Source organism: Sciurus vulgaris (genome assembly GCF_902686455.1).
Source record: "Sciurus vulgaris genome assembly, chromosome: 14".
NCBI lineage: Eukaryota > Metazoa > Chordata > Mammalia > Rodentia > Sciuridae > Sciurus > Sciurus vulgaris.
In genome coordinates, this window is record NC_136475.1 from 44022240 (window position 1) to 44047376 (window position 25137).

At 34.6% G+C, this 25137-nt stretch overlaps 2 protein-coding genes across 17 annotated transcripts in view; one reads left to right on the plus strand and one right to left on the minus strand.

The window, feature by feature from the left end:
- VPS54 (VPS54 subunit of GARP complex) overlaps positions 1-23483 on the plus strand; it is a 93514-nt gene extending 70031 nt beyond the window's left edge. For 5 of the 12 annotated variants that reach the window (XM_079109679.1, XM_079109684.1, XM_079109681.1 and 2 more), the window contains 8 exons: positions 696-753; positions 5835-5940; positions 6841-6928; positions 7489-7610; positions 7721-7801; positions 16942-17049; positions 18852-18946; positions 21482-23483. In XM_079109679.1, the coding sequence (XP_078965805.1) occupies positions 696-753; positions 5835-5940; positions 6841-6928; positions 7489-7610; positions 7721-7801; positions 16942-17049; positions 18852-18946; positions 21482-21587 (764 nt within the window). In that variant the 3' untranslated portion in view covers positions 21588-23483. Of the gene's footprint in view, positions 1-695; positions 754-5834; positions 7611-7720; positions 7802-16941; positions 17050-17180; positions 18947-21481 lie in introns of those variants that run through there. The other 7 variants (XR_013758958.1, XM_079109683.1, XM_079109685.1 and 4 more) reach the window with 7 other exon arrangements.
- UGP2 (UDP-glucose pyrophosphorylase 2) overlaps positions 23351-25137 on the minus strand; it is a 51125-nt gene continuing 49338 nt past the window's right edge. For all 5 annotated transcript variants that reach the window (XM_079109721.1, XM_079109720.1, XM_079109724.1 and 2 more), the window contains exon 10: positions 23351-23815. In XM_079109721.1, coding sequence (XP_078965847.1) covers positions 23708-23815 — 108 coding nt within the window. In that variant the 3' untranslated portion in view covers positions 23351-23707. The remainder of the gene's footprint in view (positions 23816-25137) is intronic.

Below are 25137 nucleotides of genomic sequence, written 5' to 3' on the forward strand. Positions count from 1 at the left end.
AGTACATAGCTGGGTACAGTGGTGCATGCCTATAATCCCAGTGATTCAGGAAGCTAAGGCAGGAGGATTGCAAGTGCAAGACCTGCCTCAGCAACTTAGTGACAACCTGTCTCAAGATAAAAACACTGGGGATGTAGCTCCAGTGCTAAAGTGCTCCTGGGTTCAATTCCCAGTACCAGAAAGAGAAGAAAAGGAAAAAAAATTAAAATACAGAAAATATATAGTCTGTCTATTAAATTTAGAAATTAACCCAAATTCTAAGAATGATAATGACAGTAATAAAGAGAGCCTGTTGAAAAGCTAGTTCTGCCTTTACAAACTAATAATAACTTTGTTTTTTAACTACTTACTGATTGCCATGTCAGGCCTAGAGGATAGGGAGTTTGTCATCCTTATCCCTATCATTAACAACAATCCTGAAGCATTTCATGGATACAGATTGAGACTCAGAGAAGTTAAGTAATTGACCTAAGGTAAATGATAATTGGCAATACCCAGAAAAAAACCAAATCTAACTCCAAACCCAGTGTACTTTATTTACTCTACCAAGTCGCTTCTGAAGAAGTGTGTTTATTTCCAGAAATGAGATAGTTCCAGGCCTGAAATCAGAACTGTTGTTTTCAGTGGTTTTTCCTCCAGTATGTTGTTTAATCATGTACCCCTTTTTGTTTATTGCTTTACTCCTTTACCTACAGAAGAAAGAAAACCAGCTGAAGTTCTCATTGTCGAGGGACAACAATATGCTGTTGTTGGGTGAGTAGTGTATTTTCTTTATTCGTTGAGTCGATTATTTGAAACATAAATCTTCTATTTTCCTCTTGAAGTGAATGAGGAATTTTGGATCAACAATTTTAAATTCTAATGAAGTATTTAAAGGATTTTTTTTTTTTTTTTTTTTTTTGCGCGGTGCTGGGGATTGAACCCAGGGCCTAGTGCATGCGAGGCAAGCACTCTACCAACTGAGCTATATCCCCAGCCCTAAAGGAAATTTTATGGATTCCTTTTTATTTTCTATATTCTGTAGTGTGGTAAGTGTGCTTTATCATTGGGTTAATAAAAAAGGCCTTGATTTTTTTTTTCGCATGTAATGAGAAATGTAGGCAGTCCATGGGTGATGTAGTGACTCCTTGGTGTTATCATTATAGGTTCTTGCCATCTTCTTTTATTCAGCTTTCTTAGTGTGTACAGTAGCATGATACTTTAACTCATGGGCGCTGGAGATTTCAAAAGGTGGAAAGTAGTTCTATTCTTAGAACTATTGTAAAAATTAAACAGGTAATGCTGTAAAGCATTTAGCACGGTCTTTTTGTTTTGTTTTGTTTTTATACTAGGGATTGAACCCAAGGGTACTTAACCACTGAGCCACACCCCCAGCCCTTTTTTATATTTTATTTTGAAACAGGGTGTTGCTAAGTTGCTTAGGGCCTCGTTAAGTTGCTGAGGCTGGCTTTGAACTTGGAATCTTTCTGTATCAACCTCCTGAGCCACTAGGATTACAACTATATGCCACCATATGTGACCCATTTAGCACAGTTCTAACTAATATATTGGTGGTTATTTTTTTATAATTTCAGTTGTTTTATCTTTTACTAATAAACATCTCTAATTCAAGTTAAAGAAATATATAAATTCCAACATTGTGTCTGGCATGACAGGCCTTTTATTAAATTGATAATTAAATATTATCTTGTTACCCATTTAAAAATGTCTTAATGTTCTTTAATAGCACTTTATAGATTAAGTATTTTCATATATCTGATCTCATTTGATCTTTATTATCACTTTGTGAAATAGACATGTCAGGGATTATGGTTTCCTTTCTGAGTTACCAGAATTGAAGCTTAGAAGGTTAAGTGGTTAACAACATGGCCCAAATGAAGTCAGAATTAGAATTTAGGTCTAACTCCCAATATCTAGACCATCATTCTTTTTCATCACTTTTCTTTGCTTCTCATCACCAAAAATTATCTGAAATAGCTGCCCCTTCCAGGAAGAAAGGAACTCTATGTGCCTTATCATGGTACTATGAGATAACTGTACTCATGTGGATCTCATGTCTTCTATCCTGTACCATTGATCTACCTGTTTGTTTTGGTGCCAATACCATGCCGTTTTTGTTACTGTTGCTCTATAGTAGAGTTTAAGGTCTGGTATTGTGATATCGCCTGCATCACTCTTCCTGCCCCGGATTGCTTTGGTTATTCTGGGTCTTTTGTTCTTCCAGATGAATTTCATGATTGCTTTCTCTATTTCTATGAGGAATGTCATTGGTATTTTAATTGGACTTCTGTTAAATCTGTATAGCACCTTTGGAAGTATGGCCATTTTGACAATATTAATTGTGCCTATCCAAGAACATGGGAGATCTTTCCATCTACTGAGGTCTTCCTCAATTTCTCTCTTCAGTGTTTTGTAGTTTTCATTGTAGAGATCTTTCACGTCTTTGGTTACATTGATTCCCAAGGTTTTTTGTTTTTTTTTTTTTTTTTTGAGACTATTGCGAATGGAGTTGTTTTCTTCATTTCTCTTTCAGATGTTTCATCGCTTATGTATAAAAATGCTTTAGATTTATGTGTGTTGATTTTATAATCTGCTGTTTTACTGAATTTATGAGGTCTAGGTTCAGTTTGGGAGAAGCATATGTCTCTAGAAATTTGTCAATGTCTTTGGTATTTTCTATTTTGTTGGAATTGGTGTCTGTCGTGATATTTCCCCTTAATTTTAGTAATTCGAGTTTTCTCTCTCCTTCTGTTTGTTAGTGTGGCTAAGGGTTTGTCTATTTTGTTTACTTTTTCAAAGAACCAACTTTTTTTTGAATTGTTTCTTTTGTTTCAGTTTCATTGGTTTCAGCTCTGATTTTAATTATTTCCTAGGGTCTTCTACTTTTGCTGTAATTCTGTTCTTTTTCTAGAGCTTTGAGCTAGAATGTTAGGTCATTTAGTTGTTGACTTTTTATTCTTTTCTTGAATGCACTCTATGCAATGAATGCACTCTATGCATTTAGTAGTGCTTTCATAGTGTCCCAGAGATTTTGATATGTTGTATCGTCATTCTCATTTACCTCTAAGAATTTTATTATATCCTCCCTGATGTTTTCTGTTATCCATGTTTCATTCAGTAGCACATTGTTTAGTCTCCAGGTGTTGGAGTAATTTCTGTTTATTTTATCATTGATTTCTAATTTCATTCCATTATGATCTGATAGAACACAAGGCAGTATCTCTACTTTTTTGCATTTACTAAGGGCTGCTTTGTGGCATAACATATGGGCTGTTTTCGAGAAGGTTCCATGTACTGCTGAGAAGAAAGTGAATTTTCTCGTTGATGGATGGAATATTCTATATATGTCTGTTCAGTCTAGGTTATTGATTGTGTTATTGAGTTCTATGGTTTCTTTGTTTAGTTTTTGTTTGGAAGATCTATCCAGTGGTGACAGCAGTGTGTTAAAGTCACCCAGAATTATTGTGTTGTGGTCTGTGATTCCTGGAATTGAGAAGGATTTGTTTGATCTACATGGATGCACTGTTGTTTGAGGCATAAATATTTACTATTGTTATGTCTTCCTGATTTATGGTTCCCTTAAGCAGTATGAAATGTCCTTCTTTATCCCTTCTGACTAACTTTGGCTCGACGTCCACTTTATCTGAAATAAGGATGGAAACCCCCGCTTGTTTTTACTGAGTCCGTGTGCGTGGTAGATTTTTTTCCCATCCTTTCACCTTTAGTCTGTGGATGTCTTTTTCTATGAGATGAGTCTCTTGAAGGCAGCATATCGTTGGGTCTTTCTTTTTAATCCATTCTACCAGTCTGTGTCTTTTGATTGATGAGTTTGGGCCATTAATGTTCAGGATTGTTATTGAGATATGATTTGTATTCCCAGTTATTTTGGCTTATTTTTGGTTTTTAAGTTGGCCTTTGAGTGGTTTTTCTCTAAGGTAGTTCCTCCCTTTGCTGACCTACATTGTTGTTTTTCATTTCCTCCTCATGGAATATTTTGTTGAGAACTTTCTGTAGTGCAGGCTTTCTATTTGTAAATTCTTTTAACTTTTGTTTATCATGGAAGGATTTTATTTCATCTTCAAATCTGAAGGTTAGTTTTGCTGGGTATAGGATTCTTGGTTGGCAACCGTGTTATTTTAGAGCTTGAAATATGTTGTTCCAGCCCTTCTAGCTTTTAGAGTCTGGGCTGCGAACTCTGCTGATATCTGTATTGGTTTCCCCGTATATGTAATCTGATGCTTTTCTCCCAGCCTTCAAAATCCTATCTTTATTTTGTATGTTAGACATTTTCATTATAATGTGCCTTGGTGTGGAGCTGTTGTGATTTTGTGCCTTTGGTGTTCTGTAAGCCTCTTGTATTTGATTTTCCATTTCATTCTTCAGGTTTGGGAAATTTTCTGATATTATTTCATTGAATAGGTTGTTCATTCCTTTGGTTTTTATCTCTGTGCCTTCCTCAATCCCAATAATTCTTAAATTTGATCTTTTCATGATGTCCCATAGTTCTTGGAGATTTTGTTCGATTTCTTACCATCTTGTCTGTTTGGGCAACTTTATTTTCAAGATTAAATATTTTGTCTTCATTGTCTAAGGTTCTGTCTTCCAAGTGGTCTAGTCTGTTGGTGATGCTTTCCATTGAGTTTTTTATTTGGTTTATTGTCTCCTTCATTTCAAGGATTTCCGTTTGTTTGTTTGTTTGTTTTTTTTGAGAATCTCTCTTTGTTGAAATGATCTTCTGCTTCCTGCAGTTGCTCTTTCAACTGCTTATTGGTATTATCATTCATTGCCTGCAGTTGCTCTCTTATCTCATCCTTTGCTTCACAAATCATCTTAATAATGTATAATCTGAAGTCCTTTTCTGACATTTCTTCTACCGTACTGTCATTGGTTTCTATTCCTGTAGAATCTAGATTTGTTTGGATCATTTTCTTCCCTTGTTTTTTCATGTTGTTCATGTATCTTCCCCTCTAGCAGTGCAGATCTGGGGTATTGCAGTTTCCCACCTATAAGCTTATAGTGAACTCTATAGGTTTCCAAAATCTTTTCTTTAAGGGGGAGATCAGTATTATCAGGGCCCAGTTCCGACAGTATGCAACCCTAGACCAAATAGCCCTTATGAGTACATCAACAATATTGTCATAATAATCAGAATGAGTTTGATTATTATCTTCAGTGTAACAAATGGATTTGCAATAAGGTCTGCAGTTTCTAATGGAGGACAAAGAGGATGCGGAGAAGTGTAGAATGTAGGTGTTAATGGGATAAGAAAAGAATATATAGAAGTTCTAGATCATAGAAAGAGTGAGAGTGTAATCAAAAGAAGTTGATTGTCAGCATGCAAAAAAGGAGAAAGGGACTCTGAGGGAACAGGTAAACAAAAGGAAAAGAGAGCAAGAAAAGTAAAGAAATAAAAAGTTAAAATTTTTAAATAAGGAGAAACAAGAAAATCTACACTATAACAGTCATATAGTATTCAAACCTCCCAGTCTTCAGTAGCCTGATGTATGAGACTTTCTTAATAAGAATACCATAAACCATGTACTGTGCCTACAGCACAAAATCTGACAAGCCACTTATTCTGTCATGTAAGCACTGACTTTAATTACACAACTCTGATAATAAGTGCCTCCTTAAATCTTGCACCATCAGTGCTTCTCTTCGTTTACATTAGGCCAGAACCTGTTGCACTTTTAGGTGAAACACATAATTTAGCAGTTATCAAGATTAGCATATCCTCAGCGATGCATTGAACTGATAATTTGATTTCTTTATATGCCAGATCAGCTTGAATTTTTTTATTTTGATTTCCTATGGGACATTTTCTTTTCTTATAGAACTGTATTGCTGTTAATAAGAATTATCCTTGAATATTGCCAGTGTGTGGATAACATCCCATCTGTTACTACTGACATGCTTACTCGTCTGTCAGATTTATTGAAGGTGTGTATGACTTTACCTTTTTATAGAAAAATATTTAGAAGAATTAACCCATTAGGATATAATTAATCTTTCAACTTGAAGACATTTCAAGACCAAGTTATATTTAAGACATTAATTTTGTGATATTTAATCATGGTTGCATCACATGTTACTAGAGAAAGGGCTGCCTGCTTCCTTCTCACTCTACATTTAGTGATTCCTCATTACACTCATAGAGTTGTTAATGACATTGGAGACAGGAGATGATTTGTTCGTTAGGTGCTGAACATGACTGAGGCCACTTAGGTCAAAAAACCTGGACTGGTTTCAAATGTGCATGGAAGGAATTCACTGAACATTACAAAATTCATCTCACTAAGGTTAGAGATTTTTCTTACATCATTCTTTCCGAACAATTGATGTAAAATGAAAATGTGATAGTTTTATTGAGCCATTTCATATTGACAGATATTTTAAATTATGAGTATATTGGAAAAGCTTTATTTTTTCAAACCTTTATTCTATCAATATTGTCCTGAACTTGAATTTTAGTCCGGAAATATTTTACTCTTTTGAAAATAGGATATTTGAATAAGAATGACTGAAATTAAATTAGTGTTGTGAATGCAAATTAAGGATGAATTTCTGAAAACTAATTTTTAGAATTTCAAATTTTTGTCTATCAGAAGTAAATATTATCATTTAGAATTCCGCTTTTCCTTTTCTCCCCCCCATTATTGCATAAATAGATCCTAATTGCTGCTACTAGAAAATTCATTTGGTCCTTGAATGAGAGGAAAGAAGAATGTATTTTTAGGATAGTTAACACATTATCAGGATAGAAAGAATGCTTTTAATAAATTGTTGAGTTTGGGTTTTTTGTTTTTTGTTTTTTTTGTTTTCCCCTTCTTCCTTTCTTAGTACTTCAATTCAAGAAGTTGCCAGTTAGTTCTTGGAGCTGGTGCATTGCAAGTTGTTGGACTAAAAACAATAACTACAAAAAATTTGGGTATGGATTCTTGTATTTTATTCACATGTTGAGGTGTTATAATGATGTCACTCTTCTTACCATGTTTTTATCATACCTGATAGTTTCATGGCTCTAACCAAAGGCTATGAAAGTGGCAAATGCTACATCACTCTTTATGTGTTATCATAATTGAAAAACTAATCTGGAGAAATTATAAGAAATTTCCACTCTTAACAAGTATAAATTATTTGGAAGCTGCTGCAATCTAAACAATACTAAATAATATGTAATGTGTAAGAAGTACTTTGGGCTGAAAGGTATCTGAATGTCAGAAGAGAATAAATTGTCTTCTTATTGTCCTCATATTTTTACTGCTGAGAACTCAAGTCCATTGAGAAAGCAGCATATTCATTGAATTATTCAGTACCAGATTATTTTCTTAAGAAAAATGAAATGGGTTGCGTTTGCCATGGTACTCTTCATTTATGAAATAAACTGGGGTCTTTATGAAATTAATGAGCATTTTAAACTTAATTGCATATGTAATTAAAATCTAAACAGTTTTTTTCTCCATTTGTATCCACTCCCTGAATCTTTAGCTCTTTCTTCACGATGTTTGCAGTTAATTGTGCACTACATTCCTGTGATCAGGGCTCATTTTGAAGCTCGACTACCACCTAAGCAATATAACATGCTTAGGCATTTTGATCATATCACTAAGGTATTTTACATGTATTTTCTATTGAAGTTCACAAATTTAATTCCTTAATTGTTAAATATTTTTGTATGTGTCTTAGGAACTGTAAAGTACAATATTATTTCTCGTTGCAGGATTACCATGACCACATTGCTGAAATATCAGCTAAGCTTGTAGCGATAATGGATAGCTTATTTGACAAGCTATTATCAAAGGTAATAATTTGTGAAAATCATTAGACTTTGCTTAAAAGCATTGTGACTATTCATTTTATAGAGGATCTTTTATATTACACATAAGTTAAAATGTGATAATAGTCTAAATTTTTAAAAGACATATACCAATTAATTGGGTAGGATTTATAAATAGTTTTTCAGGGAAATGTGTCCATTGGCTTTAGATGTGTAACAAATCAACTCCCCCAGAGTTTAGAAAACAACTCAATAAAACGTTAAAGATTTCCCAAATAGTTGATATGCATCTTCTAAAGGGCAGGGATAGAGAGAGTAAGGTAGATGTTTTGGGGTGATAGAAATCCTGCACAGAAGCATTTTTATGTTGGCTTCATTGACAAATGTATACCTTCTTCAAAACAATGGTTTGAAAGCCTTCCAGAGAGATTTTTAAGGACAAGGATCAATAAGAATAAAGTAAATAAATTATTTGAAATAAAGTATGTGACTTTATTTTCCAAGCTAAAAATGCTGTGCGAGTCTGAGGTGCTCTATTGTTTCCCTCAGAAACAATTTCAATGTTTGTTTCTTTTCATTCCCATACGTCATTCCATAAGGAAGTCTCAATTATACTGGGAGGGTATCTTCTGGAAAATATCATTTAATTAGCCCCACTCACTTTTGCCCTATCCTTCACTCTTACCTTTTCCTAAGTTCTTAAATGCATGTCTTTGGGTGAAAGCAGAAATTTCATAACTTGGAAGTTTGAAGGTTTATTTAATGTATACTTTATGCCCAAGATCATACTTAGAATAAATAACCTTAGTAGGCAAGGAACTTTGATTTGCTTCTTCTTGTACTTGCATCTTTAAGATTTTGAAATGCCAGGGACAGCAGACATGTAAAAATCATAAAAGGGCAAGATAAAGTGACTCCCATTCACACATACATAGGCATGTGCCTAATCCTTTGAAAATGACAGTGAGAGAGAAGTACTTGGGAAACAGTACTTCAGTTGTTTACTAGTTCTTAAATTTTGGTCATAAGACACCTTTACATTAATGAAAATAATTGACTCCAAAGAGCTTTTTGTTTTTATCCGGTTTGTACATTTTTTTTTTAACTTATTCTTATTGTAAACAAATGGGATACATGTTGTTTGTTTGTACATGGAGTAACAGCATACCATTTGCATATTCATACATTTACATAGAGTAATGATGTTTGATTCATTCCGTTATTTTTCCCTTCCCCCCCACCCCTCCCACCTCTCTTTTTCCTCTCTACAGTCCCTCCTTCCTCCATTCTTACCCCCTCCCACCCCCCAATCATGTGTCATCATCCACTTATCAGTGAGATCATTCGTCTTTCGGATTTTTGAGATTGGCTTATCTCACTTAACATGATATTCTCCAATTTCATCCATTTGCCTGCAAATGCCATAATTTTGTCATTCTTTACAGCTGAGTAATATACCATTGTGTGTGTGTGTGTGTATACACCACAGTTTCTTTGTCCATTCAATTGAAGGGCATCTAGGTTGGTTCCATAGTCTGGCTATTGTGAATTGAGCAGCTATGAACATTGATGTGGCTGTCTTTCTGTAGTATGCTGATTTTAAGTCCTTTGGGTATAGGCCAAGGAGTGGGATAGCTGGGTCAAACGGTAGGGTCCATTCCAAGTTTTCTAAGGAATCTCCACACTGCTTTCCAGAGTGGCTGCACTAATTTGCAGCCCCACCAGCAATGTATGAGTGTACCTTTTCCCCTACATCCTCTCCAACACATATTGTTGCTTGTATTCTTGATAATCGCCATTCTAATTGGGGTGAGATGGAATCTTAGTGTAGTTTTGATTTGCATTTCCCTCATTACTAAAGATGGTGAACATTTTTTCATATGTTTGTTGATTGCTTGTAGATCTTCTTCGGTGAAGTGTCTGTTCATTTCCTTAGCCCATTTGTTGATTGGGTTATTTTTATTCTTGGTGTAGAGTTTTTTGAGTTCTTTATAGATTCTGGAAATTAGTGCTTTATCTGAAGTATGAGTGGCAAAGATATTCTCCCACTCTGTAGGCTCTCTCTTCACATTGCTGATAGTTTCCTTTGCTGAGAGAAAGCTATTCAGTTTGAATCTATCCCAGTTATTGATTCTTGCTTTTATTTCTTGTGCTATGGGAGTCCTGTTAAGGAAGTCTGATCCTAAGCCAACAAGGTGAATATTTGGACCTACTTTTTCTTCTATAAGATGCAGGGTCTCTGGTCTGATTTCAAGGTCCTTGATCTATTGTGAGTTGAGTTTTGTGCAGGGTGAGAGATAGGGGTTTAGTTTCACTCTGTTGCATATGGATTTCCAGTTTTCCCAGCACCATTTGTTGAAGAGGCTATCTTTTCTCCATTTCATATTTTTGGCACCTTTGTCTAGTATTAGAAAACTGTATTTATTTGGGTTTGTGTCCGTGTCCTCTATTCTGTACCATTGATCTACCTGTCTGTTTTAGTGCTAATACCATGCTGTTTTTGTTACTATTGCTTTGTAGTATAGTTGAAGTTCTGATATTGTGATACCACCTGTTTCGTTCTTCCTGCTAAGGATTGCTTTAGCTATTCTGGGTTTTTTCTTCTTCCAGATGAATTTCATGATTGCTTGCTCTATTTCTTTAAGGTACATCATTGGGATTTTAATTGGAATTGCATTGACTCTGTATAGCACTTTTGGTAGTGTGGCCATTTTGACAATATTAATTCTGCCTATCCAAGAACATGGGAGATCTTTCCATCTTCTAAGGTCTTCCTTAATTTCTTTCTTCAGTGTTTAGTAGTTTTCATTGTAGGGATCTTTTACCTCTTTGGTAACATTGATTCCCAAGTATTTTATGTTTTGTCAGGCTATTGTAAATGGAGTTGTTTTCCTCATTTCCCTTTCAGCTGTTTCGTCGCTTGCATAGAAAAATGCTTTAGATTTATGCGTGTTGATTTTATAGCCTGCTATTTTGCTGAATTCATTGATGAGGTCTAGAAGTTTTCTGGAGGAGGTTTTTGGATCCTCTAAATATAGAATCATGTCATCCTCAAATAGTGACAGCTTAAGTTCCTTTTTTCCTATTCGTATCTCTTTAATTTCTTTAGTCTGCCTAATTGCTCTGGCTAGAGTTTCGAGGATAATGTTGAATAGAAGTGGTGAAAGAGGATATCCCTGTCTTGTTCCCCTTTTTAAAGGGAATGGTTTCAGTTTTTCTCCATTAAGAATGATGTTGGCCATGGGCTTAGCATAAATAGCCTTTACAGTGTTCAGGTATGTCCCTACTATCCCTTCATGCTCTAGTGTTTTGAGCATGAAGGGGTGTTGTAGTTTGTCGAATGCTTTTTCTGCGTCAATTGAAATAACCATATTATTCTTATCCTTAAGTCTATTGACATGATGGATTATGTTTATTGATTTACAAATGTTGTACTTATCATTAAGTATCATATTAGAATGTAAAGCCAATTTTTTTTTCAAGAGTTGATTCTTTTTTTTTTTTTTAATATCTTCATTTTTTTTTCTGTGGTGCTAAGGATTGAACCCAAGTGCTTCACACATGCTAGGCAAGCACTCTATTGCTGAGCCACAACCCCAGCCCTAAAGCTCAGAAATCCTAAAACAATGTACATATACATCTTCCATTAGTTTTCAGGATTGTGATATTATAAGTCAACTAAAAACTGTTGCAGTCATGAGGAAATAGAAGTAAAAAAGATAACAAACATCTTAGTGCTTTTATGGAAATTATTTTTACTTCCCAGATTCTCTGAAAGGATCTATGACTCCTAGGAGTTACCAGACCACAGTTTGAGAGTCTGAGTGGTTAACTGAAATTACTTTACATTTTACTTTTAAGAATATAAAGGAATTTGTAGGGATCCACAAATGTATCTTACTGTATATGACTTAGTTTTCTAGTTTTGTATGGGAAAAAAAAATCTTATTTAGAAATTCATTCTTTCCTTCATGATCAAGTACAAGCTAAACTCAGAAGCAATTCAGTTCCACCACTTTGCTTTTTGATATGTTACACTGAATTTTGTTACAAGAAAAACATATCTGTCCTCGAGAAATTTACCATCTTAACAAGACAGAGGTTTATAAACTGCTATCATTGTAGGATAAAAGTAAATGTTAAATAGTAGAACTAGTAGTAGGCTGTGGAATATAATGAAGTAAAACCGAAAAATCTGCCCATACTCTTAAAACACTGACTTGAATCTGTCATTTTGGTCATATGTGGGGGTTTCAAAAAAGAATCATGACTGACTAGACTTAAAGGACTTTGTGTTCATATTCACCTAAACTTACGTTATGAATATTTTAGAATTTTTTACTAAAATATTTTATTTCATCCCTAATTTTTTATAGAATTTTAAAATTAAGAACACAAACCTTCCATAATAACCACCATACCTAAGAAAATTAATAATCTTCCAATATCATCTAACATCTCTTCTCATATTTGAAACTTAACAGTTGCCCCAAAATATCTTTGATGATTTGTTTGGACAAAGACTTCTGTGTGATTTATTTATTGCATTTGTTAAGTCCTTTTAAGTTTTCTATAAACTAGAATATTCCCCTCCCCTTTTCTTTTGTTTCTGTTTTGTTTTTAATATCAGTTACTTGAATGTTGTCTGGCTTTTATAGCAGTGTTCTCTCTGCTGTCTTTCCCACTGATGGCTGCTCCTGTTACCTGGCATGCACATTTTCCTTATATTAAGTCCCTTCTTGCCACTCCTGTCCAGTTTGCTTTCCTGTGTTTCCCAGGAGTTTAATCCTGTGTTCAATTCATACCAAAATAACAGGGTTTGCCTTTCAATTTTTAGCTTTTTATTTTCTTAACCTTAAAATATAATTTTGGGAAACAATGACACAGTATAACATATAGGCTAATTCTAAGAAACTAATAAGTAAGGGTACTGTTGCTTGAATAGAGTGAGGCATTAATATGTGTAGCAGCAGCTAGACTACTGTCTTAGCCACCACTCATTTGTTCATTTTCATTTAGTAAGTTATGTGCAGACCATCACATTAGGTGACAGAGATACACAAGGGTAAACGTCTTGTTTAAATAGCCAAATATCTAGTAGGGAAATATATCAGTAATGATGTGAAGTAGAATATGTCAAGTTTTATTGAATAAGGAATTAGTGCATCGGAGCATTTAATGCTTTGAAAGAGATGGTTGCCAATTGGAGAGGAAGATATGAGACAGTTTTATAGTAGTATGCATAGAAATTTGGCTTTTAAAGATAAGATTAGGGCAGACAAAGTTGAGATAAAGAGATCTCCAAGAACAAGCATGAGCAAACGTGTTGTTAGAAATCACAAGCAAGTAATTCAGGATTTTAGAGTCAGATAGACCTAAATTCAGATCCCATGTATGATACACAATCATCATTGAAGGACCTTGGGCAAATTATTATTTTTTTTTAAGCTTCTGTTTCCAGTTCTAAATGGAAGTAATAGTAGAGTTTACCTCATAATGTTGTAATGGGAATTAATGTGATAATGTATGTGGAGGGCTTTTCTTTTATCATATATCTAACTATAAGCAAGTCCTGGTAAATATTGGCTGCTAATATTTTACTATTGTTAATAACAAAGGTAGCAGCTCTATTTAGGGTGCATTGGGTGATATGTTGGGCAGATAGTGGAGATCTGTGGCTATGAGTAAAAAGCTAAGCTCTTTAAATCAGGTTTATTGGTATAATTTACACTAAGTAAAATTTACCCTTTCTAAATATATGGTTTGATGACTAACAAATATGTAGAGTAGTGGAACTACTGCAATCAAGATAAAAAATATAAGTAAACTTTTTTTTTTTTTTTTTTTTTTACTTTTGAATTTATTCTTTTTCTTAAGTAAACATTCTTTTGGGCACTTTTAGTTTAATTTTGCCTTTTCCAAAATATCCTTTAAATGGCTGTTGGGCCAGCCTCCTTTCTTTTTTTAGATGAATGCCTTTGGAATTCATGATTGTATCTCTTTGTTGTCCTTCTTGCCACATATGAGACTAGAGTTCTAGATGTTCTTCATTTTCACCATTACTTTCTAGTGTCTTCCTGATTTTTAATGTTAGTCTCTAATAGGTGTGTAAGAGTGATGTCTCATTGTTTTTTGTTTGTTTTTGTTTTGTTTAGTACTGGGGATTGAACCCAGGGCCTTACATATGCTAGACAAGCACTCTATGACTTAAGCTATACCCTCAGCACTGCATTGTGGAATTAGCTTACATAATGACTAACAAGTTAAACATCATTTCATGTGCTTATTTACCATTCATCTCTTTACTTAGTAAAATGTCTTTTTTTTTGTTTGTTTGTTTTGTATTTTGCTTTGCTTATTTTAAAAAATTGGGTTATCTTCTTACTGAGTGTGAGTTTTTTAAATATATCTTTGCTAGAAGTCCTTTATCAGATGTGGTTTGTGTATTTTCTCCAAGCCTATGACTTTTTATTTTGTTAAAAGTGCCTTATAAAGAACAATATTTTATTTTGATCAAATTCATTTTATCCCCCCCCCCCCATGCTTCTTGTATTCTAGCCTAAGGAGTATGTGTATAACCCAGGCTACAAAGATATTCTACAGTATTTTCTTTTAGAATTTATTGTTGTTGTTGTGTTTAGTTTCTTTTGGTATTAGGGATTGAACTCAGGAACACATTACCACTGAGCTATATCCCCAGCCCTTTTATTTAAAAGTTTCTTATTTTGTGACAGGATCTCACTAAGTTGTTTAGAACTTCCCTAACTTGCTGAGTCTAGTCTTGAACTTGGGATCCTCCTGTCTCAGCCTCCTGAACCACTGGGATTACAGGTGTGCATTACCACACCTGGCTTCTTCTAGAATTTTAACCATTTGGAGTTTTCTATTTAAGTTTATGGTCCATAACTCTTTTTGGCTTTTTTTTTTTTTTTTTTTTTTTTTTTTAATTGAACTAATACCTGGACTAGCTAAAATGTGATGGCATTTTTTCAGGTGATAGTAAGTATTAAAGGCCTTCCATAGAGCAGTATTTCTTGACTGAGGCAATTTTGTCCATGTTCCCAGAAGGCAACATTCAGAAATGTTGAGCACAGTTTTGGTTGTCATAATTTGGGTAGAGGGAGTGAGGTGCTACTGCCAACTAGTGAGTAGAGACCAGGCTACTAAATATGTAAGACAGTACCCATAACAAAAATTAACCTAAAGTTCAGTAGTGTAGAGGTTTAAAAACTGACCTAAAGTACAAACTCCTGTACAAAAAAAATTTGAAAATACAGTTTATGGGGCTTTGCTGTTGATCTGAAACAAGGAAGACTGAGTTGGATATTTCAAGTCTGTGTGACCAGGAGGTATAGTAGCCCTCATGGAAACAAAGAGGAAAAGCAGGATGGGGCAAGCTTATGATAATTCAGGTTTTGAATGGAACAGCTAGGAAATGTGGGATTTAAACCCAAGAAAATGTTTCAGGACTAGAAATAAGTAGAAGGGACCAGATTGGATGAAACTGATGAGAGAAAAGAGGGGATGATAAGGGAGTTAAATAATGAAGAAGCCTTGTATTTAGATGACCAGAGTCTGAAGAAGAGTAAGGTCAAGAGGGGAAGAGCCAGGAGACCATAGTACTCCACGAGGACAGGGTTTAAAGTTGAGGGTGCTTGAAATACTATAGAGTGATGAGGAAGGAGGGCTAGGAAAGTTACTGAATTTGGAAGAAAGAATGTCTTCAGTTATTTTTTTCTTCCCTCTGAAAGAAATTTCAGAAGAGTATTATAGTAAGGGAAGGTAGTTTGGGTGGTGGCAGGGTTGAGAGTAAAGTAGTGTCAAGTTTAGGTGACTGAAGAATTGTGACAGTGATAAAAGGGGATAAAATAGTATCTTTAGAGAAAGAGGAGTGAAGGAAGGTTTTGGGGTGTAAGTGTTTAGGGCTGCCATATCAAATCAACACAAACTTAAAGTGTCTTAAAACAACAGAAACTTGTTCTTTCACAGTTCTGGAGACCAGCGGGGGGATCAACTGGTCAGCTAAGATGTGCTTTCTCTAAAATCTCTAGGGAAGAATCCATCCCTCCTCTTTTCAGATTCTGGCAATTGCTGTCAGTCCCTGGCATTCCTTGGCTTGAAGCTGCATCACACCAGTATCTGCCTCTGTCTTCACTTGGTTGTGTGCCTTCTATGTATCTCTATATCTGAATTTTCCTGTTTATAAAGATACCAGGCAGTGAACTTAGGGCCCATTCTAATGGGTATGACCTCATGAAGTACCAGGTAGACATGAATTTTGAGGGGATGTTATTCAACCCAGTACTGAGGGGTGATTAAGAAGTTACTCACGAGAATGGGTTTTAAAAAAAAAAGTAACAAGTTTTGGTGAGGATATAGATACATTGGAGTCATCATACATGGGGCAGCCACTTTGGAAAATAGTTTGGCATTTCCTTGTAAGATTAAACATGGAGTTAACCATATGACCCACTAATTCCACACTATGTATATACACAAAAAAGATGAAAATACTTGTCCCCACAAGAACTTGTACACAAATGTTCATAACACTATTCATAATAACCAAAATGTAGAAACAACCTAAATGTCCATCAGCTGAAAAATAGATAAAGTATGGTCTATTCATACAATGGGATATTAGCCATAAAAAGAAATGAAGTACTGATATACACTATAGCATGAATGAATTGTAAAAGGATTGGTGTGTACAACCAGAGAAATGAAAATTGTACCCCATTTGTGTACAGGGAATTAAAATGCATTTTGCCATTCTGCTGTCATGTATAACTAAATAGAACAATTTAAAAAAAGATTAGGTGAAAGAAACCAACCACAAATGGTAACATATTTTACGACTCTATTTATATGAAATAGCCAAGATTTGGAGGAGCTGGGACTTGAACCCAAGCAACCAGTTTTAAGATTGAAACTGGCCTCCGTTCTTAGTCACGAGGGTGTTTTAGTTAACCATAAAATAGATTAAGATATTGAATAAAAGGTTCTCAAGATTTGTATGAGGAGTACAAATCACAGTTGAAATATAAGCTTGAGCCCTATACCAGAGGCAGGTGTGTGGAGGGGGAGAAAACATTTGTCTCACGGAATAGTGGAAACACCATACCTTCAGATGACCTAAACATTACTCTATTTCTCCCTGCCAGTATGAAGTGAAAGCTCCCGTTCCTTCTGCCTGTTTCAGGAATATTTGTAAGCAAATGGCAAAAATGCATGAAGCTATATTTGATCTTCTTCCAGAAGAACAAACACAGGTGAGTAGTAATTCCCTCCAACTATTTTTGTATATATGGCATATAATACCATGCAGACTGGGATTTTTTACATGTTTTTTGCACAGTTAAGCTTAGTTCATATTCCGATAAGATTTTTAACTTTTTTTTAGGTTATTGATTTAACCAGTGGAACATGGATAAAATTTTCTAATTTCAAAGTGATCGGTGATAGCTGTTAGGTGAGAGCTATAGCTTTACTATATGATCAGTAATTCTAAAAAGCAGGTTTTCCATTTTTGTCCATTATGAGATCCCAGATGCTACTTAAATCACTCATTACATTTTTACAAGTCTGAACATCGGAATTGGCATTTATTAGTGAATAACATAATGTTACTGTGATTGTAATCCAAATTGGATTGGAAAGAATTAGTGATGGAGTTAATAAGATTAATACATATAACTAAATCATTCTGCTTTATCATGAATATTTGTATGGGAGGAAAAATAGCAAAATGGGGAAGGAAGTCTTTGGCACCTCTCACCTGTGAAGTTATCTGTGCTCTACCCCTGTTGCATTGCTCTGGTAATATAAAAGTATTATCCCAGAGTTCATTTCACTCTTTAGTGATCCTCCCTTACCTCAACACTCCATGTTTCCTTCACCTGGAACTTCAGAGGTTCCAGCATTCCTTTTTTCCCAGTCTCCTTCCCTTACCTTTAACTTTTTACCTTTATACCAGGTAGTCTCAGTCTAGTGGTATAATGATAGTGTTATAATACAAGCCTAGTTGTTGTATATCAAGTGAATTTAATTTCCACTGAGAATTTTGTTATTTAGACAAGTTTGTTTACTTTGTTTTTTCTCTGAGTGCATGGCAGTGGTGTTTGGGAGTAGAGAGTAGCTTTCCTAGTGTCTCTTGCCTACTATTGCTCCTACTGATGGCCTCTCTCATGCCACCCCAGACTTCCATCCTGTATTATTTATTACCACTTCACTTAAAGTATCAACTTCATGACTATCATCTAACTCCTTTGAGTTCAGAGTACTAAGGGATAGCCATAAGATATGAGTACCCACTAGTTCTCTTTTTTTCCTTCTGATCACTTCCTAGCTGACCCTTCCTTTTCATTCCGTATGTAAGAACCCCCACATCTGATATTTTGACCTTCTAGATTTGACATCTGAATTTAGCCAGGCCAGGGAGGTGCATATATAGTTACTTCATTTGTTTCTATTAGTGTCATAACTTAAAGAATACTTCTGTTAAGTCTGGGCAAAAGTTACAGGTTTTATATCCTTATTGCCACTTGAATATTCATAATTATACAAAATTTCCACTGGTGGTTCTATTTCCCATAGAAAATATTATTCTACTAAATCATTTCCATAAATCAGTTTCATACAATTTTAGATCAGATATTTCTCAAAGAAATATTGGACAGTTCATTATGTCTGCATGCAAGAATAATGAAATGCTTTGAAATGATTTTATTAGTTAGAAGCATAAAGGTATCTTTGTCTCTATCTTTTTTTTTTTAAATCAAGTTTATATATTACAAAACTTTCTGCTACCTTTTGTTCTTTTTACTTTTTGTTGGAAGAACAGTCTTATTGCTAAAAGAAGTACTGCCAAGAAGGGGAAAAAGTTTTTGTCCCACTAAGGAGAAAAATCATAATGAAATAAGCAATTACTTATTTTTCAGAGGAGCATTTTAAAAGTATATGTCAAAACAAGGTTTTGTTTTAATACTTTCTTCAAATAATATTGATAACTCATATACTTATGTCTTCCATTTCAGGAGAACTTTTAAGAAACACAATTTTCTTTCTTTTCCAGATGTTATTTTTAAGAATTAATACAAGTTATAAACTTCACTTGAAAAAGCAGTTATCTCACTTAAATGTGATAAATGATGGAGGACCTCAAAATGGGTATGATTTTTAATATATTTTTACCACATATTATGATATTGAATTATTTTAGTGATTTATTTTTATCTTTATCATACTGGGGAACAAAGTTGTAAAATCAACATTTTTGCTTTTTTCCCCTATGAAGATGCTGCCCTGTCTGTCTCTTTCTGTTAAAGTGGTTTATGAAAGATAAGTTCTTTATATGTTTTGGGGCATTTGGAGTTCGTGTGTAACCTTCCTTTTCCAGACAGGACTCAGTTCTACTCACTCTGTGACTGTGTGAAGGTCATTCAATTTATGTGACTCATTTATAAAATGACAAGGATAAAATCTGCCTTAATTCTTTCATATAATTATTAAAAGTAGTGTATAAGTGACACAGTATGTTATATTGTAAAGTGTTGAGCAAATTTTATATATTACCATTGAAATGCTATAGTGTAAAAAAAACAGAAAACAGTATTTAGAATAAGAAAACATGGGTCTATTGAAATAGTGTATAAAAAAGAGAAAACAGGGTCTAGAATCTAAAAACTTAGGTTAAATACTAGTTCTGCCACTTTTTAGCTGGATAATGTTGGGTAAATTCACTTATTTTCTGTGTGCCTTAAGTTTTTTCTATTTAAAATTAGAAATAATGATACTAGGTGCTGTGCAGGGGAGTGATATTGGCCAAGTTACATTGTTAATAGTGTGTGCATATGAAATATATAACAAATCCCACCATTATGTACAATTAATTGTAATGCACCAATTAAAAAATGGGGGGAGAGGAAACCATTTACTGGTAGTAGAGAATCTCTTAGGTGCTATCTGAATATTATTCATTACCAGTTTTCTTCTGCAGCTGTGAAGGCCATTTATAAATTGGCTGGTTGATATTATGTAAACTTGGAATTATGAGGTATAGAACACTCCCTTTTAAAGAATTTGGATTGTGAGTGGTTTAGGGAGACATTGTTTTCTTAGCAGTTTATTCTATTAATTATTATTATGGCTAAAATTATGAAAGGCTGGAATAATAAGAGTTTTTATTTTAAATATACCCAGCTCTCCGATTTCTAAAGTGATGTTTTTCTTATGGGTCACTTCAGTGTCAGTAGAATTGAACAGGTGAGCATTAGTAATCTGCTTTTCTTAGTGAGAATAAACTGTCCTCTGTACCAGACCAAGCTATGTACTTTGTGGGTATTATCTTAGACTAACCTTAGAAGACTGTTGATTGTTAGAATATTAACTAATGATTAAAAATACATCATTCAATATTTTTTTGAGTTTCAAACTGTACTTATGAGTTTCATTTATGTCATTTATTGTACTCTTGATTGTAAGATAAAGATACTTTAAGTAACTGAATCCTAAATCAACATGTGATTACTACTGAGTACACTGAGACAAAGTTAAGCTGAATATCTCATATGGAGTAGTATTTTATTCATTTTTCACAAGGAATCCCATAGTATCTTGATAAGCTACTGAAAAATGCACTCATTACTTTACAATTCCATTTATTTGCCCATTTGTAAAGTGCAAAGATCCCCCCCCCCCCAAATCAATTACACTTGCCAAATCACCAATTTGTCATAAGACTCTGATTGCCATACTGGGAAATAATTTCGTATAAAGATCCTTTAGGATCTTGAGGTATTTTATGGTTATATCATTGCTTCACAAACATTAATTTCACAATTTAAAAATCTGCTGTCTGGGCTTGTGGTGTAGCACTTGCCTAGAAGGTATATGAACCTTGGGTTTGCTCCACAGCACCCCCACCCCTCCAATCTCATACCTACTTTGAGGGGAAAAAATGAGACTGGTTAAACAACGTAGTATCAGCAAAAATCAGTATTTGTAACTTTAAAAGGGAATGATTGATTGTGTGTGTGTATGAGAGTCAGTCACAGGGTATATAGTTCTTAATTAAATAGTTGAGTGTTTATAAAGGAAGTTCTTTCAGGTATAGGCATTAATGTGACAGATCAAGTACAGAAAGGTGTGATTCTTTTTGTGGTGTTGTATTATCATTATCAAGGGGTTTTTATTGTTCTGTGGTTCTGGGAATTGAGCTCAGGGCCTTGTGCATATTAGGCAAGAGCTCTACCACCAGAGCTACATCCCCAGCCCTTGGTATGAAGTTTTATATCCAGTAGTACCAGCTTCCATTTTACTCCTTAGATAATGCTCAGGAAACCTGGCCTTTCCTTCCCTTGAATATACTGTTTTAGTCACATCCATATATACTCTAGTGACAATCAAAAATAGTTTGTTTTCTCATTTAATTCATGCTCTTTTAAGATAAATCCAATATTACTGGGTAGAGTTTATAATGAACCTGACTGTAATATGCATTCATTTATATTTTCCCATTTATTTTTTAAATAAAGCATTAAATGGTTAACTTTATGATAGCAAGAATCCTGGTAAGAGAAATGTTGATATTTATCCCTAGGAATTTTAAATAGTATTGTAGCAGCTGGCATAGGAATCTGAGAGCATTGCTCATTTATCTGGATAGAAAGTGTGAAATTTAAAAATTTTCTCTTCAATGTTTAGGTTGGTCACAGCGGATGTAGCTTTTTACACTGGAAATCTTCAAGCCTTAAAAGGTCTTAAAGATTTGGACCTAAATATGGCAGAGATCTGGGAACAGAAGAGGTGACAACTTACTGGAAAATTGGGTAGTTCATCTGACCATGGGACATGTGTTTCTGAAGAAAATCTGAATGCCTGTGTTTCAAGAACCTGGAACCCAAAGTGAACTGAGATGGGGGAAAGGGAAAAGGAAAGTATCAGTGTTGGGAAACTGGATTCAGTGGGATCTATAAGGAATGCCATTTTTGTGCATTCTTAAGTGAGGAGTAACTGATCAGGTGTCTATAACATTTTTCATTCTTTCTGGAAACAGACTCAGGTTTCTTTGGACCAAATCCAAAAGAACACATAGCTGTAACACAGCTGTAGTTGACTAGAATGCTCTGTATACTTTATATTAAAAAATGCTTTGCATTTCTTCCAGTGCAATGAAATTCATATGGTGTCCCACCTTATTTAATGATGGTACAATTTAAAATATTAAAATCTTAGTCAACCTCTGTAGAACGTTTTCTCTATGAAAGTAAAGCTGTTTGAAAAAATTATTTTTTTACAGATCTTTCTATAAAAAATAAACATCTTTTGATTGCTTGGATTTAGGAATTCAGTTTTTGTTTTAGTGACCAATATTAAGTTTCAGGCTTTGTGTTACATATTTAATCTTTCTACTACCACCATATGTCAACTGGGTAAAGCCTTCTCGAAAAGTCTAAATACATGAAAGGCTAATTACGAGTAATAATAAGATATTGACAGTTATGCAACTAATTTAAATACTTTCCAGAAGTGGAATACAGATGGCTACAGTTTAATACCTGTATTTCTATAAAAGTACCTATGAAGGGTTTGGGTTCCCCTCCAACTGGTAAGAATATGTATTCATGTAATATGCCTACTTATAAGTTCTCATTTTAACATTTAGATAACATGAAGTATGGTCCCCTTGGATTCTTGTTTTTAAGTTACTTTCAATGTGTATATGAACAAAGACCAGGGAGAAACAAATTTTAAAATATGGGCTGCTGTTTTGGGGCCAGAAATATAAGGTATTAAAGTCTTTTATGATGCCTACCTTCAAAATTAAAAATTAGAATCAGCAGCACTCTGGAAGTGAAAGTGCCTGTGCCTCACCTCATACCAAGACTCTTGCCTAACCCTGTCAGAGTGCCTAATCTTGTGATTATGTACAATGAAATAGTCTTATTTTGTGCTTTTCAGTTTTTTCAAAAGGAAAGCTTGTTTTCTTTCCTTTATCATTACAAAGGTATGTCATTGGTTCTTACACTCTGTCTAAAATAAAGGTGTAAAAAAATCAGACTTTAAAAGACAACTTTTTTTTTTTTTTAAATTATGGAAGAATTGGGAAGAATGACTTGATTCTTAGAGAAAAGACATAAGTTGAACTACCAGTAGACCTTATTTGTAAGGTTATTCTTGAACATTTTCCAGTGACATGAAGTTTTTCCCTCACCCCACCATACTAGAGTATAAGGATCTGAAAGAAATGCTCTACCTCTGCCCACCCCAACCATTTAGCTGGGGAAAGAAACACCACTTTGTTTCAGTAAATGGAGAGTCTGTGGAAAGCATGGCTGGCGTCCCAGTCTTAAAACTAGATGAAAGTACTAAATATCTTCCATTTCCTATGGAAATAAGAATGTGTTTAAGATTCTTAGAAATGCAAAAAACTGGACTTGGTAGAAACTAGCTGGTGAGTACTTAAATAATTCCAAAAGCAAACCCTCCAACCTATATAGTATCTGTTTAGCAAGAACCATTTTATTTTGCTATTCCATAAAATTAGCATTAAAAAGTTCAATAATACATGAGTATGGCTTTACCACTTTATTTTTGAAATCACAGGCAATTCAAAGTGACCGTCACTGAGGCTTCTGTTAAAAAAAAAAAAAATCTTCCAACAGAACTGCCCCAGTTTTAGGATTAAACAATATTGCACTTTTAAGATGAACTTTCAGGATCCTCTTCAAAGAGGGAAAGTATTGCTCCATCTGTTTTTCTTAGACTAAAAGCATATTGCAGAAAACTCTAAAAATCAACACTGCAGGGTACAGTAACATAGTCAAGTACCTGCCTACTTTAGAATCCTAGAGGACATTACAATATAAGAAATTATTTAGCCCATAATTTAGCCCATAATTAGTATAAAGTGTATATACAGTATTCTTTTCAGTGGTCCAATATGCGAAGGTTTCCAGATACAATCTTGTTCTCTAATACTGCTCCAGGTGGGATGTCAATTCTGTCACCATGGTTTGCAATGATGATAACTGTTCCCTGACAGGGAAAACAAAGAGCTAAGAATATACTTGCAACTGCAACGCAATTATCTTAGAATTATCAAGTTTATGTACAACTCCTTTTACAATGGAGTAATTGTAATTATAAACAATATTAAACGTAAAAAGCAAGTAACATTAAGGAAAATTGTGATGTGTCCTTCTGTCACAATCCTGGCCATAGTTCCTAGATTCCCTGCCTTCTTATCAGAGGTGGTGCCAAGAATGGGAAGTACACCCAGTGCCATAGCAGAACTGGCTTTTTTGAAGGCCTGCTTGCAAGGTCGCCAGCATTATCCAATACCCAAAAAGCAAGTAACAGGTGCCAGGCCTGGTGGCACACATCTGTAATCCCAGTGGCTTAAGAGGCTGAGGAAGGAGGATCATGAGTTCAAAGCCAGCCCTAGCAACTTAGCAAGGTACTTAACTCCGCGAGTTGTTTGGCAGGCAGCAAGGGAAGAAGGGCTGGGGTTGTAGCTCAGTGATAGAGCACTTGTCTTGCATGTTGCAAGGGCCTGGCTTTGATGTCCAGCACAGAAAAGATTGCTTGATTTATATTTTCATACAGTTTTGTGTTGTTTTGGGTACTGGGGATTGAACCTAGAGGTGCTCTACCTCTAAGCTACATCCCCAGCCCTTTTTTAATTTTTATTTTGAGATAGGGAGGGCCTAAGCAACTTAGACCTAACTTGCTGAGGCTGGTCTTGAACTTGGAATCCTCCCGCCTCAACCTCCCAAGTCACTGTGATTACAAGGCATTGTGCCACTGTGCCCAGCTGGTTGTGGCTTTTTGTTGTTTGTGTTTAAAGGAATGGTTGTACTGATAAGTTTTCATGTCTTGAGATTTTAAATTAGGTAGTATAAGCAATAAATTCAATATATATGAGTTTTTGTTTTTCCAAGATCTTCATTTAAGCAAGTAGCTTTAAGCGAAAGAACACATGACAAAATAGGTATGGCATTTTTACAACAAATACTTATTAGGAAAAAAACATCTTAAGTGGTAGCTTAAGCCATAAAGTCTCAAGTTTTCAATTCAGTGAATACTTCAATGAAACTGGTACAAGTACATTAAAATCAGAAATCATAATCTATAGCTTATGAATAATATCACTAATCATTCACCTATTTTCTCAATAGAACTCTGAAAATGTAAATATTTCAAAATCACCATAGATGGACTATTGCTCAAGTGTTTGTGGGTATCCCATATGTGAGACCACAGGACATAATGGGTTAATACTTATACCATATTCCCCTCCTATTTCTTACACTAGGCTAGAATACTCAAAAGTACCTAAGTACTATAGTAATGTAAAC